The sequence below is a fragment of the Aspergillus fischeri genome, genomic scaffold (assembly GCF_000149645.3).
Source record: "Aspergillus fischeri NRRL 181 1099437636264 genomic scaffold, whole genome shotgun sequence".
Lineage (NCBI taxonomy): Eukaryota > Fungi > Ascomycota > Eurotiomycetes > Eurotiales > Aspergillaceae > Aspergillus > Aspergillus fischeri.
Window position 1 is genome coordinate 3,768,435 of NW_001509762.1, and position 26,169 is coordinate 3,794,603.

Sequence of the window (26,169 nt, forward strand, 5' to 3'; positions counted from 1 at the left end):
CTAAATAGAAAGTAGTGTAAATCCAAAAAAGACGGAAAGAAAAAAGCAAAAGAGAAATGACAAGAGTGGGATTCGAACCCACGCCATCATACGATGATGAGGAAACTCTGGGAGTTTGGTATTAAGGTGGACCTTAACCTCACGCCTTGGACCAACTCGGCCATCTTGCCTTAATTGAGTGATTAGGTCTCCTTTTTTGATATTCGGTTCGGATAATATTGGATAGAAACGAACAAGCGAGTTTCGAAGACAACTTATACAGTAGAATAAATAGTTTGCATCCTTCAAGTGTAAGCATCCTAAGCATACCAAATAGCCACGCAGATCATCTCATCATTTACAGAGTCATCATCTATTCGTGAGCTGATACTTCGCCAAAGAGCCTGAGCGGCTCAAAGTTTCCCTACTTCCTCCACTCTCTTCTCGGCTGCCTTGTCGTCCAGACCCTCTTCCAGATCGATTTCCTTCTCCGACCTGGCTGACTGGAGACCCGCAACGGCAGTCTCGAACCGACGACCACGCTTCTCCGGTCCAAATGCCGTAGTAAACACGATACCCATCGCAATGATGGCCGTGGCAACTCCCATGACAGGGCCGTACGCGGGAACCCGATGACCAGATGGAGCGGTGATCATGGTTTTCTCGGCAATGGCGTTGACGATCTGGGCGGAGGGCGAGGAGATCATGTTTCCTAGTTGGTATGTGATACCTTTGCACGTTAGTGAGGATTCTCCACGATCGGTATGGTATGAGGTACGAACCTGGGAAGGAAGACCGGAACGCGGGTGGAGAAAGTTCATTCAAGTGAATAGGGATGACACCCCAGGCACCTTGAACGAAGAACTGCATGAAGAAGCCGGATGCGCTCAGAGATTGTTCGCCTTGTGGGAGAATCCAGGCAGGAATAAGGATGCCAGACAACAGGGCAGAAATAATGATAGCTCGGCGCCGTCCGACAAATTGCGACAGGTATCCAACAATTGTACCACCCACGCAAGCGCCAGTCTTCATCAGAATAGATGCACGAGAGGCTCCAGCGTTGCGCATCTCTTTCTGAGTCAACATGAACGTAGTATATGAGTCTTGCGAGGTGTGGGAGTAATAGTTGAACTATGAAAGTCAGCGGTTTTTCTCCAGTGAACATCGCGGGGACATACCCAAGTCATCAAGAAGATGCAGTAAATGCACATCTTCCACTCCTTCCCGAGCATCTGCTTCGTCTCACGCCAAAATGCGCCGGGGTCAGCGGCTTTCTTGCCGGCCTTCTTGGCTTCCAGGAATTGTTTGGATTCAGGGAAGCATATGCGAACGAGTCCAACACCGATTGAGGCGCCAGCTGTAAGTTTGTCAGCTTCCAGCTCGGAATATTTTCGAAGGAGAACTCAGGCAACGGACCCGCAATCCAAAAAACTGTCTTCCAACTCTCTGTTGAACCGCCGACGCCGAGGTTTGCGCAGGCGGCGAGTACGTATCCAACCGAATAGCCTTGCTGCAGAATTCCGGACATGAGACCACGAGCATTGACACTATGGTTGTCAGCAAAGGGGGAGAAACTCGGAGCCTGAGATTTAGCACTTACGGGCAATGTTCTAATGCCATCGCGATGGCATTACCATAGACACCGCCCATAAAAAGTCCGAATAATGACCGAACAGCCAGGAACTGCTGGAACGTACGGCTGTAGATGGTGGCTATCTGTAGGATACCAAGCACAATCATGTTGATTACCATGGGCCATTTACGCCCGAACCGATCGCCAGCTAGACCGAAGAAAGCGGCACCGACGCTTCGTAGGAGCAGAGTCAGAGTAATAGCAGTGCTGATATCGGTTTTTGAGCGGTTATAGTACTTTGACAGCTTGACAGTCTGGATAGATAGGGCATGAAAATCAAACGCATCGGCCGTCCATGCAAAAAAGCCAACGAGAAAAAAGAGCCAGTCCCGTGCACCAAGCTGCATAAGCAGACTGATAGGGTTCTGGATAGGTTCAGGTGCTTGCCACTCGGCGTGAGTCTCGCCAGACTCGTTGGTCACGACGACACGCTGTTTCCATCGGAAAAGATCGCCAAAGGACTGCTTCGCGGTGGCGATGATACCATCCGGAATTGGCTCCGCTGGCTCATTATGGGAGGTACTCATATTCGCAGGTAAAGCGAGGAACTGTGGGCGGTGTTGCTCGGTATTCCCTTGGAATAGGACGAGGGTGGACGATACTGCCAACAGAACCCCTCGCTTCAGTCTCGTACATGGCTTTTATATGTATCTCGCCCCGTTGACCCTGGTCCGTTTTCGCTACCCCATGGGGAGCCATGCGAAACCCCGCAGGGTCAGACCATGGATGATGCAACTGATACTAGTAGCGATACGGTGATAGCGATACTACTCTACTCCAACTACCCCAGGTCCTCGCGGGCGATCTCCGCGAGAAATTTCCAATCTGTATCGAGCCAAGATGATGCCAAGCATCTAAACCAGACGTGGCCGCCAATGGGTCAGCATCAGTAGCAGCCACACTACCAAAGACGGGCTTGATGTCGTATCTTACTACTGGCGGGGGTCAACAGCATGCTTTCATGTCTCGCCCAGACACGCTAAGTGCTCCAATCTCCCCGTGTGAGCGTGGGGGGGGGGGGGGCGACGAAGAAGGATTGATCGAGACTGCCGGTTCGGAGAAAAGGGAGCAAGGTTTTGCAGCAAGTAACCCACAGAAGCTTCAGAAATCGCGCACTCAAATGCTCGTCCCATAGATGCCTATGGTAATATGGCCGAAAATCGCTGCCGTCGGTCGGGCTCTCCTCAACCATTCGAGGCCTTAAATCTGTACAGACGTACGGAACTAGTCGGGACAAGAAGTTTAGATATTGAACCCCTCAGAAGAGAAAGCCAGTTCACGAGTCCAAAGTCAGCCAAGGAACAAACAAGTTGATAGCTCGTTTCGTATGGCATGGCAGTATCATTGTCGGTTATTTACCCATTACTGGCCGCCATCACTATCTAGTGGAATCATCTTAACTGCCAACGAGAATGATAAAAGGGGAATTGCCCCTCTCCCTTGCTCCCAGTCCCCAAGGAACCTTTGGATCGGTTTAAACAATGAAAGCCTGCTGACTTTTTGCAGTCTCTTTCAACAAGCGCCGGCCAGGTTCCGCTGCTATTCTACCGGTGGCAAAGCCGAAGAGACAAGAGGCGTCCTTGGCATGAGAGCTTCGGAAGGCTGAAAGTCTTGGGGCTCTTGTCCGCGAGGAGGCTAAGGCTTAATCGAAAGAGTTGGGTGTTAATCTCGGGGAGTATCGGAGAGGAAGAGGTCAAAGACACAAGAAGGATTCTTACAGATTGAAAGAGCTATGATCGGAGAGAAGAGGAGAGGAGAGAAAAAAATGCCTCAATCAGTGTTGCCCGCGTGTGTCCTCGTAGCCTCAGGTGTCCGTTCTTACTGTCCCCACTGCCAGGTCAACCTGTACGCCGTAGCCTGAGGTCTTTTGATGGACCTTCTGTTCTTTGGTCCAAGTCCTACTCCTACACTGGGTGAAAAACCAATCAACCTATGACTTCTAAATCTTCGCAAGTTGTGACAGAGTCAACGACATGCGAGTGGCTGTGCTGTACTAATTCCTCTTCAGGATCAATTTCGTCCATTTGAATTGCTGGGAATGACCTCAGACCTCGACTATCTATACTTTTATAAGATCGATCTTCCTCAGTTCCTATGAGAGCACTGCACAATTTGAAGCTATGACCGATGTTAATTCTGGTCTCTGCTTCAACAACTGCTCTCAATGGTCATAAAATAACCTCAAACATGTGCATCATGAGGTATTTGTTAGCCTCTACGAGCCATTGCCACGAGATGATGTCTTACAGAGGCTTTATAACTCTCGACCATGTCTTGCTCTTCTAACGCTTTCAAAACCCCAGGAAGAGGTGACTGGAAGTTCTGTTGCCGGATTAGCGTCTGGAGATTGCCTGGGGCATCGCAATGCGAACGCCCGACCCTCGCCATGAAGACAAAGATCTATCTCCATTCCGGCTTCACCACCACTATATATATATTGTTTTCTGGACCATACTAGCATCTTCCGCCATCTATACTATCGGAGGGGTCAATTATATTGATGCTCTACTTCTAGCATCTGGCGCTGCCACACAAACCGGATTAAACCGCATCGACTTGAATCGGCTTCATGTGCTCCAGCAGCTAATCCTGTGGATTGTTGCTATGGTCACCAATGTCATCTTTGTCGACTCGCTTCTTGTCTGCATACGTCTGTATTGGTTTCGGAAGCGGCTTCGGCGGATAGTCAACGAAGCGAAAGCCTCGCCCTTTGATGCGGAAGAGGAAAGCAGAAGAGACAGAATTTGGACGAGAGAATTCCAACCGCGTGGCGACTGACATCTCCCAAAAGCATGATAGCCTCACGCAACCTTTGCTTGAACGGAATAGCGAAAATGGCCAAAATCCATCTCGACATGACATGGGCATGTCGTGAGTTTCTCCAGTAGACTTGTTGCGGAAGGCCTGCATTCTCTAGTTCACTAGTATCCAGCTAGTGATCATCAAGCATTAATGGACCAGAATATTCTCAGTTGAAAGCAAAAACTAGGTGAGCAAAAAACATACAACAGCCGGGATTCGCTGGTGGTCACCCACCCAACTACTAACCGGCCGGCGTGTGGCTTAAGTACGGCTGAGCGGACGGGAAGCCCTGTTTTCCACACCCTATGGTCGTATGTACTAGATTCAGGATTAAATATGATATATATAGCCTGAAAAACAAGGGCTAACTTACATAGTATGGCTGTCCCTGCATAGGTCATGGCATTTATTAATTCTTGTTGGAGCTCTGTTGCTGAAGGTTTAGGCCACTATACAGAGATTAAAGAACACTTAGGAAGTTCTGTATTAGATACCATGTCATGAAACAGATTGCTCCGGTATCCAATGGTCTCCACGTTACTTTCCACAATGTCGAACATCAAGTAAGATACCATCGACGGTCATTTACTAATACCGGACCAAATCAAGCTGTAACGGGAAGTCGACGTTCGTTGGCAAGGCCTCATGAAGATGCCAGTCACAGCATATCCTACTTACCTTCGCTTATGTGGCAGCATCCATTGCGAGTTACTCGGACTGGGACGAAAGGCAAAAGGACCAGCTCGCTGGGATCGAGAACCAGGCACTGGAGACGCTACGGATGAATTTGATGTGCTATTTTATACTTTTCCACCTCCTAGGCTTTCTGATCCTTGTCTCGTTGGATATGGCTGACCCCAGTGTTTGGCCAATCCGTCACGATGAATGGTGTTAATACTTTCTGGTGGGGAATATTCACTGCTGGTTCAGCTTTCAAGGACCTAGGATACACACTGACGCCGGATTCAATGGTCTCGTTTAAGAATGCTGCTTTCCTTCGATTTTGATGTCCTTCCTGATCGTCACTGGGAATACTGGGTTCCCATGCATGCTTCGGTTGATCATCTGGCTGCTCTCATGGTTGGCACCCTATGGTAGTGGCCTCAATGAGGAGCTTCAATACCTCCTGGATCACCCACGCCGATGCTTCACGCTTCTTTTTCCTAGTGGAGAATTGTGGAGGCTCCTAGGGGTACTGATCTTGCTCAATGGGGTTGACTTCACTGTTTTCTGCACCCTCTCCGATGTAAGTGCAATTGGTTCAATCTTTAGAGCAAGAAGCTAATCTAAATCGCCTTCATACAGAGATCTGAGTACCAAACAGACAGCCAGTCTCCGCCCTCCTTTAATTGGCTCGTCAACGGCTTGTTTCAGATCGCTTCAACGCAAACAGCCGGCTTCTCGGTCACACCACTTGCAGACATTCATCCTGCCATCCAAGTATCTTTCCGTCATGATGTACATTTCCGCTTTCCCAACCGCCATCGCCATGCGCGAAACCAATGTATACGAAGAAAGGAGTCTCGGAGTCTACGAGCATGACTCCGATTCAGAAGCAGAATCTAGGAACGGAAAACATATAGAACTGGCCGTGAACATCCAGCGACAACCGGGATTCGATCTCTGGTACGTCATGCTCGGACTCTTCCTCATTGCACTCACGGAAGGAGGCCGTCTCCAGAAAGCCGCCGACGACCCGGCCTTCTGGCTCTTCTCTGTTCTCTTTGAGATTGTATTGTACGGGTCTTCGGGCTCTGTCCGGGATATCCTGAGACAGAAACAAGCTTGTGTGCCCAGTTTAATTGGGTGTCAAAATTGGTCATTATCGCAATGCAGTTGCGTGGAAGACATCGTGGACTCCCACACGCATTGGATCATGCGATTCTGCTGTCATGTGAATCGCATGAAGATGACCAGGAGGAAAGATCGAGCTGGATGGGAACTTGGCTCAAGAGGCGTGCTTCGAGTTTAAGCAACCTACCAACGCTGAGGCACGGGGAAGAGGCCGATGAGGAGGGATATCTTTTACACGCATAGACATGCCTCTAGTACATTAGATAGAATAGGGACAAGTATGGAATAAACGAATTTTATTAAATATTGGCATAGGATCACGGAGCACATACTACGCGGACGTGCTATTGTAGGTCTGCCCATTGCTATGGTTATGGCTTTCCGAGCAATCCCACAGGTACCTCTCCATACAAAAATGTATGAAACAGCACAAGGTGGCCGAGCGGTCCATGTCGTGCAAGGGTGCTGGTCTGTAGACCACCAAGCCCCTCTCTCTAAATACTTTTTCTTATCCTGTACCTCTCTAGTATTCCAGTAAATCATGCAGAGGCTTAATACATGTACCTAACTTTGCTATTACCGGAATTACCATTCTCGCTCACATTATTCTGAAATCTCATTGTACGTATAGCCCAGAATTAGGTTTTTACTCAAAGTATAATCCATCACTCGTTCCGATGATGCTCATCAGTAGAAATTGAAAAGTATGGTGAATGACGTCAAGTGCATGGATAAATGGTCAGTTAAAACAGTAGTAACGAGGCCTTGACCTTGTTGCTGTAGAAGATTTCAGTACGGACATGGATACTGGTATACATGACTCTCAAGTGCTATCGCCCTCGATTATCAAAGACAGACAGTGTGTTGATGGGCTTGGCTCATGATGCTGATTTGGTCATGGCGTTATTATGTCGATTTGGTAAAGCTGCGGAGCGACAGCCCACCCAAAATGGGACCGACCCATAGGGCTTACAGCCTTATAGCGTTAGGTTACCTAACTATGGACTTCGTACTCCGTAATGGCCTCCAGCTCCAAAGCTCAGGCAACAACTTACGTAGCTCTTTTAATTTTTTACTTTCTTCTTCCCTATCCCTTGTATTCTTCCTTTCTGCCATCCCCAACTTCAATTGCCCCAAGACATTCTTGTCAGGCGGACTCATTTCTCGATCATCACCCCTGCGGCTGGCCGTTCTCCCTTCGACTGACCCTTGGTCGCGTGAAGAGCTCTTGCTTCCCCACCCCGCACTCAGAGCTGCGAGGTTAGCTCCTCACGTTAGACGATAAGATATTCTTCATCAATACAACCCCTTGAAAAGTTTTCGCGATAAAGTATTTCTGTATCCCATCAACCTATAAAGAGTTTCCGGAGATCAGGTTATTCAAAATGTTTGGAATCATCGCGGACTTGATGTCGTAAGTACTCTGGCTCCGGTATCTCCGGGGAAAATGCGGGCAGCAGATATCTCTGTGGTCATCCCTCAATACCTACGACCATTAAGTCCGAGCTAACGTTTTCGAATCGTCATATTTCAGCTCGGTGATTACGATCCTCTTCCCTGTATTTGCCTCTTACAAAGCCTTGCGCTCCTCTGATCCGTCACAACTTGCACCATGGTTGATGTACTGGGTTGTCCTCTCGGGCATTTTGCTGGCTGAATCATGGACGATTTTCATTCTGGGCTGGTACTAAAGACTCATCCCGATGAAAATAGCACAACGAAAGCAAGGCTGATATACTGTAGGATCCCGTTCTACAGCTGGTTTCGACTCTTTTTCTTCTCCTATCTCGTACTTCCTCAGACGCAGGGCGCAAAGATCCTGTACCAGACCTATATCGACCCCTTCCTGGAACACCATGAACGAGAGATCGAAGTGTTTATCGGCCGCTTCCATGAACAAGCCAAAGCCCTTGGGCTTCAATACTTCTACCAGGCCATCGATTACATCCGGGAGAAGATTCTGAGATTGCCGGGTCAACACCCTGCTCCTCCACCTCCGCCAACCGGCCCCGCTGGATATGCGCAGTCGCTCCTCTCTCGATTCTACATCCCTACCGCTGCTGGCGGAGCGCAACAAGCTCCCGCGAATGACTGGTACTCCACGATCAGCTCCGCCGTGGCAGCATTGACTTCCGCAGGTAAAAGCCATGAAGCGCGGGCTGAAGAGCTGTCTGCCAGCGGGAATCTCTTGCCGCGAGAACTGGCTGGAATGTCCCGTGAGGACAAGGCTAGCTTTATTTCCAAGCAGCGCGAAGTGATTGAGGTGTTGCGCGCGGCATTGGCCAAGGAAGAGAGTAACCTTGATAGAGGCGATGTGGACGACGGCCTTGCATATGGCTCCTCTCTGAGAAAGAATCGCAGTGACAACTCGTTTGACCATATCAACCCAGAAGACATTCGTGATCGATCTCCGTCAAGACCGGAAAGATCGTCCAGTGGCAAATGGACGTCGGGATGGTTTGGCAGCGGAGAGCCGGCTGCTTCCTCTGGCGTGGAGGCTATACCACGCGCTGCTAACGACGTCCCGCGGTCAAGGGGATCCCACCATTAGACTAGTTGTCACTGAGTGATGGCTTCATGCTGAGTATAGTCTCCAAATAGACTGGCCGGAGTATATATAGACTCGTAGGCAGGAAAGACAATGAATTGTGATCAAATCAGTTGAATGGGCTTTGTGGTGAATATGCCTTGCCGCAGTATTTTTGCGTTGGTTGATTGCCATGCTAAGCGCTGAAGTAACAGCGCCGCAGCAAATGACTTAAAATGTACCCATCTTCATCCTCAACAACACCAGTCTGTATCATCAATGGACCTGCCCCGCTATCAACCAGGACTCACAGCGATAAGGCATTGGATTTGAATTCTTCGAACGCCCTTTCTAGATATCACCTGATCGAGATCCACAAATGAATGATGTACTCTCAAGTGCTTGAGAGGCTGCACCAGGTCGCAACACCTCTCGCTCCCAGCATCAACGCCATTTCCAACACAACAGGAACGCTCATTGAGCTCGCGAAGCACAACATCCCACTTCCAACTGCTCTTGAGCTTCATGCTCTTCCCAGGAACGTCACAACCTACATCACTCAGAATCCACTCCGACTCGTTTCGATCTGTCTCTTCACATTTCCTCAGGCGGTTATCTCCCCTGTCCTCTATCTCACGGGATTTGGATCTCTGGGTCCGATTTCTCGTATGTATACTCGCCCTCGTCCTTGTCTTTGTTCGAATACCGACGGTTAACTCATTGCTTTGCTAGATTCGTTCGCGGCCTGGTATCAGGCCTCGTTTGGCAATCCGGTGGCAGGAGGGGTCTTTGCACACTTCCAAAGCGCGGCGATGGGTGGCTATGGATGGAGTGTTTTGAACACTGCTCTTCGGGGGGTAGTGGGTGTTGCTACGGCGGTGCAGATGTCTTTGGGGAAGGGGAATGGGACTGTGGCAGGATAAGGGGTATCGTGTCTGGTGCAAACTCATGTCAATGATATCTATCACTGTCAGGTATCTTTCCTAGGAGGGAGAGATCGGTTTGGGTGGATCTATGAGGAGCTGGTTTCCGGACCAACCAGATAAATAAATAAAGACGAGCTGGTCGTCTTTGTTCTGTGCTCAGGTGCTTCTCTACTATGATACAGAACTTGGGGATATGTCCTGTACCTGAATTGAAAGAGGAGAGGACCAAGAGAACAATTCTCGGTACATTTCTAGAAACCCATGGGATGAAGATGATGCGCCATGCCAATCGACATGCGGAATGCAAGGAAGGTACGGGTGTGACCATCATGCGATATGGCACTATTGACACATTTACCTGAACATGCAGTGCAATGTCTACCTAGGTAGCCTCAGCGGAAGCTGGAGCTAGTTGGGCAGAGATGTAGTATTATTTCTGAGTTTATCCATAGCCACTCTCCGTTTATTTCATCACACGATGCACAATGTTGAGGATAGTGGTGGCAAAGATGCCTCAGGTATCACCGTCAAGGCGCTAATGATCTCATCTTGACTTGCCTTGTTTTATGACTGGAAGAACAGTATGGAAATTCTGCCTGTCATCATCTGTCTTGCGGTGAGTCACTTGCTGATGTGTCGTATCTATGCCGCTGCGCCTGATGAAGAGTCGGACAGAATGCACTCTGTAGATACCTTCTGGTCATACTTATGTTAGTAGCCCATCACCTTAGTTGTCTTCAGCTGGGTAAGGTATTATTTGATTGCTAATTGCTTATTCGTTTCCCGTACCTAAGGTAGATTGTTTTCGCCGCCGCAACCCGAAGAAGCGACCAGTCAGCAATGGCACTGACATCCTCACCCCGTCCCGAAAGGGTAAAGTAGGAACTTAACCTAGGGAGGGTTCCGTTGGTTTAATCCACCATGGATAACAGCTCCTTCTTTTCGTTACCTTGTTTCGCAAACATTCATCTTGGATGTGAAGTTTTGATCAATTTTAGGGAAGAAAAGTACCAATAATCGAGTAGAATAAAAGGATTAAAGCTGTAGTTGAAGAAGGTGGTGATTGTTTTGCTTGAAGTTGTCAGGCTCGTGTGTTCCGCCTAGGCGCTTCACCTTTTTTTTTTTTTTTTTTGCCTTTCAAAAATTTTTTTGTCCTCGCCGCACTGAAGGGAAGGGGAAGGGAGAAAAAAATAGACAGCAGACAGCGACACAGACAGGCGTAGTAAAGCACCCGAACAGGAAGAGTAACCCAGTTGAATATTATTATTAGCGACTTAGAAAGGTAGATACCGATTTATCGTAGTTGGGTTTTTTTCCCTTTCTTTCCTTCCTTCCTCCTTACCCCATATCCCAACTCGTCGTAGTCCAACGACGTCTTTTTCTTTTTTCTTTGTCCTGCCTTATTTTTTTTCCGGTGGCAGTGTACTACTCAACCTTTCTCACCTACCTACTCTTACCTCCCCCATCTCCCTTTCCCTTCCACCGGACGACCTCTCCGTTCAGTGTGGGAGTTTGAGAAAGAATAAAAATTAATACTACTACTATTTCGCTAGTAGTATTAGTCCTTTAGAAGTATTCTTGCTTCTTTTAATGCGGAATCTGGAGCGCGTTCCGATTCTGCTCCCCACAATTTGACATCACACGAATACGCACACGCACACAAAAAAAAAGCGCATTTAGGAAAAACCTTCCTTTCTCCCATTAACCTGTCTAATGACCTCGATCCCTCAAAAGTCAGGCCTTCAACCTCAAGGACAGAGCACCTCGACTCAGGCCGCTTCGTCGCACTCGCCTTCCCCATCGCTCAGTGGGAAGACCTCACCCTTGCCTGCTCCTACCTCGACGGCCGCCAGGTCCTACGCCAGCGCCACCAAGAAGTCCGCGACGGACTCGACCGCCGCTCCCGTCACCGTGGGTGGCTCTTCGCAACATGGGAAGTCGACCTCAGTATCTCCTGTGAGCGGCAAACCCATGCAACAATCTTCCCAGTCCCCCGGCGTCACCATCGTCAATGGCGCCCCGGCCTCCGCCTCGCAAGGCGACCATTCGAGAAAGCCCTCGGTGACCATCACCTCGGCCGGTACCTCTGGCTTCATCCCCAACGGTGGCCCTGCCAGTCGTCCCAATAGCCTCCAGTTCGGTTTCGCCAACTCGCAGAGCTCTCCCAACATGGGAAACCCGGCCGTTCTGGCGACCCAGCCTCAGTCGGGCTTGGGTGTGTCCCCGTCGATGAACCCCCGTGTTACGTCTCCTCAGACTTCCCCTTCGCCTATCCCGCAGCCTGCCTCGAGCGGTGGTCGGCCGCCACCATCGTCCTACCAGTCTCAGGGGAATGTGCCCAACTTTGGAAGTTTTGGAGATGCCGGCGATGCGAACGTAAGTCATGGCATTCATTTTGACGCAGATTGAAAAAACAAAAGGACGCATCCCTGCGGTGTATCTGCAAATTGTGACGCAAAGAGTTTGTGCTTACTTTATTCTCCTCGCAGATGCGCTCCGGTCCTCAAGCTCCCCTTGGTCCTGGTTCTCAGTCGACCCATCTCCGTCGCGAATCCTCCCAGTCCACGCACAGTGATATGAGCAACCATATGGGAAGCGGTCCTGGACGCGGCGGTTACCCTCACCAGGGAGGACGCGGTCGCGGATACTCGCAGTCCGGTTACCAAGGACAGATGCCCTACTCACCTGGTCCCAGCTTCCGGTCTCCCAACCAGCCCCGGGGTGGTCCCAACATGGGCCCTCAGTTCCACGCTCCGAACCAGGGACGGCCTCTGGCGCCCTTCCCCAACTCGCCACACCAGCGCAGCCCGGCTCTGGCGACCGCGCATCCTGCTACTCCTCAAATGAACCAGGTCCCGATGGCTCATCCCCAGATGCCTCCTCAGCCCTACGCCACCTACGGACAACATATGGCCCCGCAAACAGTGAGACACCACCCTTCTGTTTACAAACCCCCCCGTCGTGGCCCATTTCCGAAGAGACGACAAGGATCCCGTCGTTTCTCTTCATCTTCCTCCTCAAGCCTCCCTCTTGCACATACTTCCCCTCCCCCTCTCCACCTCCCCCCTCCAAATCTCGCGCCGGAAAGCGGTCAGTTTGAACATTATCTGACGCTAATGAAAAACCCCCAGGCTTATCCCTATGACCCCAACTACGCTTATTACAATCCCGCCTATGGCATGCAGCAGATGCAGTACATGACCCCCCCTTCGCCACAGCCACGGCCCGGCATGCCGTATAACCCGCAGGCGCCCTACATGCAGAACCAGTACCCGGTTCAGCCTCCTCCCCAGACCGCTCCCCTGTCGCGCACGCCGTCTCAGGTGTCGAACGACCGTCCGGGCTCCAGCCTGGGCCAGGGCCAGCCTCCCGCAGGCGCCCCGGCCGCCAGCCATACTCACACGGCCAGCAGATCCTCCAACAGCCCCGCGCCGCCTAAGCCTCAGTTTGTCATTCCTCCCACCAAGCGGAGCCCCATCGTCATCAAGGACCCCGGTAGTGGTGTTGTCAAGACCTTCGAGAAGGCACCGGCCTCCCCCGCGCGTGCGACTCCATCTCCTGTGAAGATCTCAACCCCGACCGCTACGCCCCCGCCTCGCACCGGCAGTGGCGCTGATCACAACCGAACCGAATCCAAGGCCAAGACGGACGAGGAGAAGAAGAAGGAGTTGAGAGAGGCGGTACGCCAGAAGATTGAACAGGACGAAGCAGAGCAACGTCGCAAGGAAGAAGAGGAAGCTGCCGCTCAGAAGAAGAAACAAGAGGAAGAAGAGGAAGCGGCTCGCAAGAAGAAGGAGGAAGAGGAAGAGGCAGCTGCTCAGAAGAAGAAACAGGAAGAAGAGGAGGCCGCCAAGAAGAAGGCCGCCGATGAGGAGGCGGCACGCGCGAAGCTGGAGGAGCTCAGCCTGAAGGACAAGGCAGACGAGGCCAAGCCCGCTGCCGAAGAGCCCAAGAAGGAGGAACCCGCCCCTGCTGGTGATGATGATGAGATCGACTACGAGGCCATCGAGCGCGAGCTGGCCGAGATCGAAGCCAAGGAAGCTGCCGCGGAAGCTGCCTATTACGCCAAGAAGCAGGCCGAAAAGGAGGAGAGGGAGCGTAAGGAGAAGGAGGAGCGCGAGGCCTACGAAGCGAACATGAAACAAGCCGAGGCCGAGGCCGAAGCTCTCGAGGAGGAGCGTCAGCGGAAGCGTGAGGCTGCCGCAGAGACATCCAACAAGGAGCTGTTTGCTGCGCTCAAGAAGGGCGGATTAGCTGCTACAGAGGACAGCACGCCTGCCGACAGCGGCACCGCCACTCCCGTCTCCGACATCTCCATGGGACCTCCTGGCAAGCCTGCCAGTGCCCAGAAGCGGGAGAAGCCTGCTGCTCTGAAGCTGGAGACCACCAAGGCAGTCGAGCCTCCCCAGCCCAGCGCTGCCATGAAGTCGCTGCAATCGGCTCGCTTCGTCGACGACTTGAGCAAGGTCAATTACCCGTCCTCTATCGTCTCTCCCAACCCGGCTCTCAATGCCAACGCTCCTGCGGACCGCAAGTTCCACTACAACAAGGAATTCTTGCTTCAGTTCCAGAGTGTCTTCAAGGAGAAGCCGTCCATTGATTGGGATGCCCGTGTTCGTGAGACCGTGGGCGAGAGCGACACATCGCGTCCTCAGTCCGCCCGTACGCCCATGGGAGCACGCAATCCTTCTCGCGGCGGTGTGGCTCAGCCTTTCGTCATGGGCTCCTTCGGACAGCCCGCGGCCAGAACCACCTCTGAGCAACGCTTCGCTGCTTCTAATGCTCGCGGTCCCGCCATGCCGTTTGGCCAGTTCGGCCGTCCTCCTGTGGGTATGGGAGCTCCTTCCATCAGCCGTCCCGGCTCCAACATGGGTATTGGACCGGGAACTCCCCGTGGTGGTGGCAGCCGTTCCAACACACGGACCGGCAGCAAGCGCGAGAAGCAGTCCGCCAAGAAGGAGGAGGATATGGCCAAATCCATGCCTCTCACCGCTGGCAAGGAAGTCAAGGCGCTCCAGGTCTCCTCGACGGGTTGGAAGCCTCGTAGCATCGTTCAGCCCGCCGCCGCCGCCGCCGGCCCCACTCCTGGCGGTCATCTTCCTCCGGATGTTGTGCAGCGTAAGGTCAAGGCTGCTCTCAACAAGATGACCCCTGAGAACTTCGACCGTATCTCCGGTCAAATCCTGGAGATTGTATCGCAGTCCAAGGATGAATCCGACGGACGTACTCTGCGCCAGGTTATCCAGCTTACCTTCGAGAAGGCGACCGACGAAGCTCACTGGGCATCAATCTATGCCAAATTCTGCAAGCGTATGCTTGAGAGCATGAGCCCCGAGATCAAGGACGAGAATATCCGTGACAAGAACGGCAATGTCGTCACTGGTGGCAGTCTGTTCCGCAAGTACCTGCTCAACCGATGCCAGGAAGAGTTCGAGCGTGGTTGGAAGGTCAACCTGCCTCCCAAGCCAGAAGGGACTACTGAAGAGGCCGCCATGCTGTCAGACGAGTACTATGCTGCCGCTGCCGCCAAGCGTCGTGGCCTTGGTCTCGTCAAGTTCATTGGTGAACTATACAAGCTGGGCATGTTGACCGAGCGTATCATGCACGAGTGTGTGAAGAAGCTGGTCGACTACGAGGGTATGCCTGAGGAGGCAGAGGTGGAGAGTTTGACTAGTCTCCTGCGCACCATCGGTGCCAGCCTCGATGCCTCGGAGCGAGGTCACACCTTCATGGATGCCTACTTTGCTCGCATCAATATGATGATGGAGATCCCAGGCCTGCCAAGCCGATTGAGGTTCATGCTGATGGTAAGTTTATCTCCCTCCGGACATGTAGCTTTGGGATTAGTCTGACCTATTTACAGGATATTGTTGATCTGCGCAATGCTCGCTGGCAATCAAAGGATGCTGACAAGGGTCCTAAGACCATCCAGCAGATTCGTGAGGAGGTATGTGATCGCTTACGTTTAAAGTTACCTTTGACATTCGGCTAATCCCTGATTCTCAAGGCCGCTCGTGCTCAGCAAGAGGCCGAGATGGAGCGTCTCCGGCAGCAAGCCAACCGTGGCAACCGTCCACAAATGGGCCGTGGTGATGCTCGCAGCTTCTCTGGTTACGGAAACCAGGCCCCTCCTCCCGACTACGCATCCAGCAAGGTTGGAAGCGATGATCTCCGCCGTCTGCGGACGACACGCAACACCAACCAGCCCATGTCCTTTGGCCCATCTAGCATACTTGGGTCTCGCAGCAGCAGCGGCCGTAAGAACCTTGGCCCTGGAGGCAACTTGGTTCGTGGCAGCGACGATAGCGCAGCCAGCAGCCGTTCCGGAACCCCTACTGCCGGAAAGAAGGAAGATAAGGAGGCCGCATCATCGATGAATGCGTTCAGGTAGGATACAATGCAAACACCTTTTGCTCCATTCTGTCTTGACTAACCTCGGCTGCAGTGCTCTCGCTAGCTTGGATGACAACATGGCCACCTCACCTCCCTCGAACCCTACCTCACCTTTGCTAACCAAGTCTCAACCTGCCGTTGAGCGTCGTCCTTCCAAGGCCCCATCGACCACCGGCGAGGAAGCATCATAGATTCTATGGCAATGATAATGATGAAAAATTTTCGTTTCTTCTGGAAAGATCATGTTGTTCCCCCTTTCTATCTCCCGTTCTTCTTAGTCATGCCATGCCAACTATGCCGTTTGAGCATTCTTCATTTTAATCTTCTCGTCTATGATTTTGACTCGATCGGTCGCTCGGATACTCTGTCAGTTACGATCGACAAGGGTAGGATAGTGGTCGCCGACGGGACAATGCATATTGTGTACAATGTGTTCCGAGCCGTAATGGAGGTGGGGGAAGTTCACCAGAGAAGGAAGAGCCATCCGGCGAGTCAGGCCGACATGAGGTGTTTCCATCTCGATCTTCCTCTTCGCATCCCTTTTTTTTTTTCTTTTCTTTTGCATTCTCAATACCCAGAGGACTCAAAACGGTCTGCCCTCTGGCAGACATGAACTTTGGAACGCCTCCGTCAGATCTTTGAAGATTCCGCTTGCTTTGCTTCGCTATTGCTCCCCAGTCACGCGAGAATACTGTAGCTGACTGACATGTGTGCATTTTCTTCTCGTTTCTCTCTTGCTTTGCCTTTACGCCACATTTGCATCTACATTGGCTTGGTGTATGCCGTCTCTGTCTGTCTGTCTGCCTGTCTGCCTCCGCTTCGCTGTCTGTTTCGTTCTAGACAAAATGCCGTTAGAAAAGTTTCCTCTTTCGCCTCCCGTCTTGGTATCTATCTATCATATCGACGTTGCAAGCTTCATGTCTATGCCTATGTCTCAATATAACATAACTCTTCAATGGCTGTCGCTGTCTGCATTAATGAAATGGCCTTGCTTATGCGTCTGTATTGTCCTATCATTGTCTGGACTTAAGGACTCGACTGGACTACTTGCTAGGCTGGTAAACGTGGCTATGTTTCCACTGCGAATTGGAACTGCTTCCCTCGAGACTGTATTGTTCATACCCGAATGAAGTTGGTTGGTGATACGTGCCTTCTCTGCAGTGCTTGGGCTTGGATGATCATCTGATCTAGGTTGAGTCCATTCACATTGTAACTGAATCTAACTCATACATGTATGTCTAGCTATGAGATGCATCAGACTGGCAACTCTTTATCTCCCTTTTCCGACCGGGTAGCCTGACAAAGCACACACAATAAATGTGAGACGAGGCTTCATATAAAGAACGGAGCGGAGTAAATCATGACATCGTCAGGTATCAGGTGATCTAATTCGTAATTGCTCATACTGAGGGACAAGCAAAATCTGAACTGTAAGCATTCAATCAAGGCGATACAGGCGGATCAAAGCCACCTGCAGGACGACTAATTGGATAGGAATGCCGCAGCGATGTACGCCGGTAGGCGGATGGGATGGGCTGCAAGACTGGTCCACAACTGTGGAATCATTCAACCTTGCCTTCATCTTTCTGATAGGTTGAAATATCCTCAGTGACAATAACTGGAATATTGACCTTTGAGGATTCGAGAGGTGGTGGAGTCACCGTTGTGGTCTGAGTACCACTGTCCGGCGACATGTCACCGTCTTTGGAAACAGCTTGACTGTCATCCGCAGCCTTGTGCTTGGGCGACACATCCTCAATGTGCTGACCGGACCGGGAAGCAGAGTTATCATCATCCGAGGCGCCTTCATCTTCCGTGGTCTCTGCGCTCTCCGCAAGACGATTTTTGGCAGTGACGCTCAAAGAGCCCCAATTTGGCGACACTGGCTCCTCCTGACTGACGCTGCTTCTCTCCGACATGGAAAGAGAGCTCCGAGAATTGGTATAGGAGGCAGGGAGACCCAAAGCTGCCGCAACCGCGGCCTCTTCGTCGGGTAGTCTAGAGATGTTGCTGTCGGTGCTCGAACTAGCATCAAAGATGCGGCTACCCCGACGCGAACTCTGCTCAAGGATCTGATTGTAGCTGCGTCTGGTAGGATCTGCTTGCCGCTTTTTCTTTTTCTTTTCTCGCTTGGTGGTGGGGCGGACGACAATGACGGGAATCGGCGACTGTTGCAAGCAATACTTGGAGACAGAACCTGGCAGCAAGCCTTGCACGCCTCCGAGTTTACGGCCGCGCGTTCCCACAATCAACAGCGCAGGTTCGTAGATCCTGATCTTTGAATTGTCAGCATACTTCAATACATATTCTCGTCTCGAGACGTACCATTCGCTGAATAATGTCCTGAACCCTACCAACCGCCAATTCTAAAACCAAGCTGATGGCCTTTTCGTCCTGGCTGTTCTTCTGTATGACCTGCTCGAACAGCCTCTCAGCTTCCTTCCTGTACTTTCCGGCCTCGATTTCCGCATCGCTCGCGAGACCAGAGTCCTTTTCAACGGCTCGCAGACAGACGATCTCATCGCCATCGTCGACCAACTCATCAATCAGCCACTCCAGGGCAAAATCCGAGTAATCATTCTGATCAGTGCCACAGAGAAAAGTCCTACTTCGACGAGTACACTGATAGCCTTTATGTTTGTAGTTCAAAGTCAACGAGAAGTCTGCAGCGTCGGGATTATCAAATGTATCAAAGGACACACCGCGCTCGTAGGTTCTAAGCAAACAATTTCAGCTCGTTAGCAGGGTCGTAACAGCAGCGCAAGTGCAACAAAAGCTCGGGACGTACTGCGGCGGAGGCGGAGAAAGGCCTCGACTGGCAGAGCCACTTTTCTGATCCTTCTCCGGCACCTCGATTTGCGATCGTTTCTGGTCTTTGACGCTTGAAGACCGACGGACAGGGGACTGCGCTTCGACTCGATCGATATTGAACTGGATGGACTTGCGCCGTGGGCTATCCCCTGCAGGGGAGACGGGCCTTGGCGAGGAGGACTCACGTCCAGTGTCGTCGAACGAATGTCGTGGAGAGGTAGAGGACTGCATTTAGTCGGTATATGGAATATGATGGATACACCGGTAGTTTGTCCTTTGTGCAGACAGAAGAAAGAGGGGTGCGATCCAAAGCGCACGTGAGAGGGCGTTTGGTCCCGGCTTTGGAATGCAGATGCGGAGAGAGGAATTCTCCAAATGAGGTGAATTAAGGAATTGTAGACTTCGACCAAGACGAGTCTTACTCAGTATACAGACAAATTTGTTAGATATGAAGACGACGGAGGGTTCAATCTAATGGTCTAGCAGCTCAGCCTCCATGAAGCTCCTGAAGTTCGTCTGCCAGTGGTGTGATGTGGGAAATGCCGATCATGGTTTAGAACGGGTGTGGTGGGAGGACCCCAGGCAGACGGGGTTTGTTTAGTTTGGGCAGAGCTCGAAGACGGCTGCAGCGATTGAACTGGTAAAGGAATTCAGCAAAGGAATGAAATTGGCTGGCTATGAGGACGAATGAAGAGGAAAGTGAGCTCTTGACTTCCGGATGCAGAGAGGAAGGTGAGAACAGGAGAAGCCCAAGACGGGCAGATAAAGGCGGTGAATGATGTTGGCCCTCAATACATATCAGTCTATCACAGACTGGATCTGAAGCTATTGCGATATGCACACCTATGACAGGACTAACTATCTATGGAGCACAGCACAGACTTTCCAAAGTCACACCACATAAGCCTCTTGTTGATTCCAGACGCAAACCCCATCCTGTCAGACCTGCATAACTCCAATGACAGCCCCTCTTCAGCCTTCAACTGCAGGACGGCTACTCGGCACTTAACTCATTCACATCAAGGCAGCTTTCCCCTCGCAAATGAGGGGTTAAATGAAGCTGTCAGCTGCCTCTACTCCGTACATGACTCACGGAAACTAAACTTGAATCCGACTGCAGACTACACCAAACAGAGTAAATAGCAAACTTGCGAAATTCCAGTGTTTCAAGGAGAAAATTCGGGAATATCGGAAATAGCTTCATCTTTGAATTTAGAAGTGAAACCCAAGAGAAAATTTCCCGGAGTCCTAACTCCGTTGATGGACTAGTCTAGAGTTGATGTTAGAGTCATACTCGGGTATCAGGCGTCACTATCCGATCCACACCCCACCAGTACCCTGAAGAGCGAAGACCCATTCACTTTCGATGATGGTAATGATGGGAAGTAAAATGGATCTGGCTCCTACGGAAATTTACTTTGCAACATTTAGAAAGTTCTAAGATCCATCAAGAAGGTGTGGATTGTCTGTTGACTACAGAGTAGGCGGTGTACCCCTCTATCTAGTCATTACAGTAGTGGCTTAGAGCGGCAGCGCCAACGGTGACTATTGAAGATCGACAGTCACATGCGGATGCTGGACTAGGGGCAGCAAGGGTACCTGATCTTCAAGGAGCTCGAGCTATTGCCCTTAGATACTTTGCGTCTGAATTGAAGAGTTTCTGTCTACGCCCGAAGGAAATTTAAACTTACTAGTCAGCAAATAGTCCGTCGTTAAAGGACCATACTAACAGGCCAGGAGCCCAATGCCAACAAAGACTGGATGGAGTGTCTGAGAATTGAGACGATCATTCAGTCGAAGACTGTGCTACTGAAAAGAAAAAAAGGGAGAGGACGATATTTTCAAGCATTTAGTCATTTTTTGATCTATAGATCATCATATATATATAAGCTTGGCCATATACCCAAGGCCATCCCATCATGCATGCCCGACAATAGGGGCTCCATACATGCCTTCGTAAGAGTAGAGAATCATCAATGGTGCCCAAATAGCGGACACACTAACAAATCTAGACGCCCATAAATGCATCAAGTCGATAGCTGAGATCAGTCCCAAAAAACGCCGTGCCTGCTTAGTGTATGCAAGCCGCTGAAAATAAATGCCCAAATCAGACAAAAGGGTATCACGAAAATATACACTGGTGGAGAAACAATCAATCGAAACAAGACGTAATCAATACGCCTCGATGAATGTGCTCTGCTCCTGTCCAGTAACGTAATACCCAGGCCCATATTCAGGGTCGGAAAGTGGAAGCTCGGCCGATTGAGGCTGCTTCTCCGAGAAACTGGCCAGCGTGGGTTGCGGCGGTGAGGGAGGCGTAGCATCATCCTCGGAGTCCTCGTCAGAGTCCGAGGAGAGCTCAGGAGGGGTTTGTCGTGATGGTGAGCGCGTCAATGTGAGCTCATCCAGATCTTCGACATCGTCGTATTCAAAATCCGAGTCTGAATCGGAATCGTAGTCCTCATCCACTTCCTTCTCGGTGATGACAGCCACGGGCGATGGTGCCCGTTGCCGGACAGGCTTCTGGATCGTGGCGAATGCTTGTTCCTCCTCGTAGTCTTCTTCACCATCAAAGTCCGAGTCATCGCTGTCCGAGTCAAGGTCGGAGGCATCCTCAGGGTCCCAGTCTTCCTCGGGTTCTTCAATCACAGTGTCGGCCCATTGGATGTGTCGAGGTTGTGAGCTTTGAGAGGACTTGCTAGCTCCGTTGACAGTCTGGTTGAACCACTGTTCCTGTTCCTGTTCGGCATCGGCGAGATCTAGCATCAATGAATCAAGCAGGTTGGCATGGCCAACCAGGAGACGGAGATCGTGGTCCGCCCGTGAAGCTTCCCGGGTAAGCTTCTTGCGGGCGGTGTGAGCAAGGTAGTATGTTTGTGTAATGCTCATTTTCTTCTGTTGACGTCGTTGGGCGATTGACTTGAAGTATGTAGAGGAGAAGGTAGTTGAAAGGGAAGGAGAAGAGGAAGAAGAAGGAGAGCCAGTTGTGGAGGAGTTGACAACCATGATTCCAGATTCGGGGTGTTGATGTGCTTATGAGCTCAACCAAAGATCGATCAGAAAATTGACTCGTCCACTGTGGTGACTCAAACACTGGACTATAGGTTCCAGCGGTCGGGCCCACCTCCAATACAATCGAGTGTAGCACAGAGCGGTGAGTCAAGCGATATGCAAGCAGTAGATTGCACCCTCAGCCAAGCCAGGGAAAATGTAGGGGCAATTCAATAGTCCCCTTATCTTTTCTTTTCCTCCAGATCGATTCGTACACTGATCAAAGTACGGCGCAGATGTGTTCGTCCGATTTGCGATGTGAGATTCACCGGTTGTCTGTTCGACCCAGTGTGGAACAGCCACAGTTGGTAACGTATCCTCTACAAGGCAGAAAGTGAGGCTGTAGGTATTGATGGCTGGATGATCGTAGGAGGTGAGAGAAGTAGAAGATATCCGATGAGACAGGTTTCGCCAGGGCAAGATGGGCTAGATATGAATTTCTGATATATCCACTTTGTTGTTGACTAGGCTGAAATTTTTTTTTTTTTTTCAACTCCTCTCTCCCCATTACTCATATATTCTTTCTATTTCTCTTAGTGATGTTTTCTACCTCTGGTTGCCGTGATCCCGTCTAAGTCCGAACGGCGATCGGACGCCGGAGCGAAAGCGAGCCTGACATCCATGGCTCGGGCACAACGGGACAACTGGGTCCACCTGAGAAAAGATGAAAAATAAAAAGCGAAGAGAAAATCAGCCATTCTGATTCAGCCCTGGCGATCAACCGATCAATGGCGATCCAAGGAACCACCATGAAAAATTAGTCAGGCAGGCAGTTGCGAATGCTGCAGACTCACCGCCTCCTTCCGGCAGCCAATGAGTTACAATGACTCACATCCTTAAATCCGCCAAGCTTAACTCCTTTAGGAAATTCCTGACCAGAGGTGTCGATCCAGCCCTGCAGCTGGGGCTCGGATGACCAATCTTTCCGCCCCGTTCCTCTGTCCCTTATGAACACTGTGATTGCAAATCAACAACGTTTCTTATATATACACATGACGGAAGAACGCTGGAAGGTTCCAGGATTCCAGGATATCGAGCTTGTTGAGAACATTAGATTTGAAATCACACCTCTCTTAAGTTTACAAGCGGGGTTATCACGATTAGTGAGCGATCAACAATGAGAGTCAAACTACACAGGACACAGCCTGGCAAAGCTGAGTCTAAGATGACACAAGTCATATCCTGTTCTATGTGGATCTCAAAAAGAAAAGTAATGATCAGACGTCCTCCGGTAGAGACCTGGATAGTACGGAGTAGGAAGCAATGAACTGCGCTTTTGGTCCAATCCCGACCGCATTTTTGGGCTTTAGTCGATACCACTACTAGGTAGAAGCTTACAGGAGTGGTGAGCCTAAACGAATGCGAGGATGCATCCCGTGCCAGTATCACTCCGCTTTTCCGTAGATGTTTTGAGTTTGTCGGAGTGACTGTCTTGACCAGACCCGGCGAAAGTGTCAGTGCGGATTACGGAATCAACATAACCGACAGATTGGATCCTCGTATTCTTATTCTTATCCTTCACTTTTATCTGATTACCTATCAGGGTCCCATAATCAGCCTCAAATGCTGAGGTGATTCTGACAAGCGGTCCCTAATCCTATCGGAAGTCGGGACTACACTGCCCCATAATGAATCGGAAATTAGGACATCGATTAATCTAATCTCCTTGGTTTGATAGCAGGTGCCCACGTAAGCCATAAGCGATGGATGTCTAAGCCATGCTCTGGGATAAGGCTGCCATATTCTGGTTTCAATACTTGCGGAGTATTACCAATCATGGCTTGCATGCGAGCCTCACACAGTTCACTCACAGTGAGGGCCTTATGGAAAGCCGCTTTCCAGTCGAGTTTCAGAATAGCGTCCAGGGCAACGCAGACATGTACATTTCTTGGCTAGTATGAATAGCATTCGGGATGTTCCTCGCTTAGGGAGCCGAGACGTCGGACCCCCCTATTTGATAGAGTGTTGCTAGAATAGGAAATACCCAACCATTTTGATACGCAATAAAGCCTCGCAAGTCCGAATAGGCTACCTACATAAATTCGATGTACCACATTCTCCAGATTTATGGTTATCATTTATCAGGCAGGTGAATTACCCCAGTGCACTGCCCTATGGCTGAATCATCTACCATGTGAAGGAGCTGCACCGCATTAAGTGGCAGGTTACAGGTAACACCACCCTTCAGAGGAGTTCAGGTAACCTAAAGTAGGTCAGGCTACCCTTACTAGAAAAATTATAAATACCCCTACTTATTTAATTTATTTTATGCTCTGTAATAATTTTTGAACTTTTATATATATATTCTTATTAACTAATTATTAACTAGTTAGAAATATTATTACTCAATACCTTTGATTATCTTAAGAATAATTTAATATTAATTAATAATCTTATTAATTTATTACCTCTTATAATTATTCCTAAGGCTGAATTATCATTAGATAAATTATCTAATAAGATAGATAAAGATATTCTATATAATTATAATATTATGACTGGTGTTACAGAAGAAGTAGTAAGAAATAAATATATATCTATATAAACTAACTATAATTAGTTACTAACTAGTTTATAGCTAATACTAATCATCCCTATTATATATAGAGGGAAAAAGCCTGGAATTACTACTTAATTTATTAAATATAGTAATTATCTATTAGAATATCTAAAGTCTAATAGTATAGCTATACTTATATTATAAAAAGTTATAACTATAACTAGGAGATCTTTAAGAAAGTATTATATAATATAAGTATTAGTTTATAACTAGTTCTTAACTAGTTAATAACTAGTTAGATATAATATTTCTATTAGGTCTTTAGTACTTATTAAATAATATAATTACTACTCCTAGTATATAATGTTAAAAAATATATTTATTATTATACTAGGGTTAAGATATATAAATATTTAGTATTAGAGCTAAAATTCTCTTATTTTTCTATTTCACCTATAATTCTAGAGTATATTTTATAGATATACTATAGAATTAGGGATTCTAAATTATTACTAGAAGAGTAAGCTATATAAGAGTAAGAACTAATTCTAAACTAGTTACTAACTAGTTACTAACTAGTATATAGGGTATTCTATAATATTAGATAGTATTTTAATACTAATACTACCTACTCTTAATAGCTTATTATATATAAACTAGTTATAAGACTAAGTAAGACTTAGGTAAGTCTAAATAGTAACTAAACTAGTTCTAAACTAATTACTAACTAGTATAGTCTATTATATAAGCCTAGATATCTTATTTAATCTATTTAAATATAAATAGAAATAACTAAGGTTATTTCTATATAAACTTAATAAATAGGGTAATAAATTTAGATTTATCTTATCTAAAAGAACTTCTTAAATTTAATAGCTTTAGATAGGAGCCTAGATTATATAGAGTTCTTAAATAAAACTTAATCTATTAGTAAGACTATGGTAAGTTTTAGTTATAAACTAGTTATAAACTAGTTATAAATTAATAATCTATATAGGTATTATATATCTATGTTGGTGAAAACCATGCTATAGTTGATTGTTGACCATATCCATGGGTTGATCCGCTATGGTTGATCGTTGATCATATCTATGGTTCTAACCTTATGGTCATGGATCATCATTGATCATCATCGATTTCAACCATTAGCAAATGGTGATCTAATCTATGAGATCACCCAGCTATGAGATCATTCAATATTCGAATGGCCTATGCTAGAAGGAATCATCTATAAATACACCCTTAAAATCACCCTATAGCTAGTCATAATTAATTAAGGAATTAAGACATTAAGCTAAGATATCCTTAGCTATTTTTCCTTCTACTATTCTATTCTATTCTACTACCATTCCTCCTATTCTTCCTTTATACCTAGGCAAGCCATCTATTCCCCTCTATATTCATGAAATTTCCTTTGTCATTTATATACTATTTAGTATATACTGTTCATTTTTATTCACAGGTTATGAGCCCGGCCTTGCTCAAAGGCAATTCATTATACCTAGGCCTAGCCTAGGCATCTATACTATTGATCATTTATTGATCGATATCCTTTCATATCCATATACTAGGCTCATGCCTAGCATCGATTGATTATCAATCGATATTCTGAGCCTATAGAAGTCATATTTAATATGGCATCTATGGATAAGATAAGCCTACCAAAGCTACGAGGCTCAGATAACTATATAACCTGGTCTATTAGGACTAAGGCTACCCTTATAAAGGAAGATCTATCCTCTACTATAGAGGA

General features: G+C 48.7%; 7 protein-coding genes and 1 non-coding gene across 8 annotated transcripts, besides 6 other annotated features; 4 read left to right on the forward strand and 4 right to left on the reverse strand.

Moving 5' to 3' along the window:
* Positions 1–57: 57 nt before the first annotated feature.
* Positions 58–170, reverse strand: NFIA_084930. Its single transcript has one exon. It is a non-coding gene; the product is annotated as a tRNA-Leu (tRNA).
* Positions 171–392: 222 nt separating this feature from the next.
* On the reverse strand, positions 393–2,139 carry NFIA_084940 (carboxylic acid transport protein; the record flags this gene model as incomplete). The annotated part of the gene is made up of 5 exons (XM_001260437.1): positions 393–709; positions 762–1,110; positions 1,158–1,336; positions 1,396–1,526; positions 1,580–2,139. 5 exons carry the CDS (start codon positions 2,137–2,139, stop codon positions 393–395), a joined length of 1,536 nt encoding a protein of 511 aa, XP_001260438.1.
* Positions 2,140–5,420: 3,281 nt separating this feature from the next.
* Positions 5,421–6,386, forward strand: NFIA_084950 (potassium transporter; the record flags this gene model as incomplete). The annotated part of the gene is made up of 2 exons (XM_001260438.1): positions 5,421–5,660; positions 5,835–6,386. The coding sequence occupies 2 exons, from the start codon at positions 5,421–5,423 to the stop codon at positions 6,384–6,386; spliced, it is 792 nt and encodes a 263-aa protein (XP_001260439.1).
* Positions 6,387–7,593: 1,207 nt separating this feature from the next.
* NFIA_084960 (HVA22/TB2/DP1 family protein) lies at positions 7,594–8,759 on the forward strand (the record flags this gene model as incomplete). Its single annotated transcript, XM_001260439.1, has 3 exons — positions 7,594–7,622; positions 7,743–7,892; positions 7,952–8,759. The coding sequence occupies 3 exons, from the start codon at positions 7,594–7,596 to the stop codon at positions 8,757–8,759; spliced, it is 987 nt and encodes a 328-aa protein (XP_001260440.1).
* Positions 8,760–9,121: 362 nt separating this feature from the next.
* On the forward strand, positions 9,122–9,658 carry NFIA_084970 (uncharacterized protein; the record flags this gene model as incomplete). Its single annotated transcript, XM_001260440.1, has 2 exons — positions 9,122–9,401; positions 9,468–9,658. 2 exons carry the CDS (start codon positions 9,122–9,124, stop codon positions 9,656–9,658), a joined length of 471 nt encoding a protein of 156 aa, XP_001260441.1.
* Positions 9,659–11,374: 1,716 nt separating this feature from the next.
* Positions 11,375–16,245, forward strand: NFIA_084980 (putative eukaryotic translation initiation factor subunit eIF-4F; the record flags this gene model as incomplete). The annotated part of the gene is made up of 5 exons (XM_001260441.1): positions 11,375–12,037; positions 12,151–15,468; positions 15,525–15,608; positions 15,669–16,048; positions 16,107–16,245. 5 exons carry the CDS (start codon positions 11,375–11,377, stop codon positions 16,243–16,245), a joined length of 4,584 nt encoding a protein of 1,527 aa, XP_001260442.1.
* Positions 13,385–13,468: a microsatellite.
* Positions 13,387–13,506: a microsatellite.
* Positions 16,246–16,841: 596 nt separating the features above from the next.
* Positions 16,842–16,868: a microsatellite.
* A 748-nt stretch (positions 16,869–17,616) lies between these two features.
* Positions 17,617–19,096, reverse strand: NFIA_084990 (universal stress protein; the record flags this gene model as incomplete). The annotated part of the gene is made up of 3 exons (XM_001260442.1): positions 17,617–18,330; positions 18,380–18,770; positions 18,843–19,096. The coding sequence occupies 3 exons, from the start codon at positions 19,094–19,096 to the stop codon at positions 17,617–17,619; spliced, it is 1,359 nt and encodes a 452-aa protein (XP_001260443.1).
* Positions 19,097–21,037: 1,941 nt separating this feature from the next.
* On the reverse strand, positions 21,038–21,871 carry NFIA_085000 (uncharacterized protein; the record flags this gene model as incomplete). Its single annotated transcript, XM_001260443.1, has 1 exon — positions 21,038–21,871. The coding sequence occupies one exon, from the start codon at positions 21,869–21,871 to the stop codon at positions 21,038–21,040; it is 834 nt and encodes a 277-aa protein (XP_001260444.1).
* Positions 21,872–24,675: 2,804 nt separating this feature from the next.
* Positions 24,676–24,713: a microsatellite.
* Positions 24,714–24,967: 254 nt separating this feature from the next.
* Positions 24,968–24,995: a microsatellite.
* A 370-nt stretch (positions 24,996–25,365) lies between these two features.
* Positions 25,366–25,396: a microsatellite.
* The last annotated feature ends 773 nt before the right edge of the window (positions 25,397–26,169 follow it).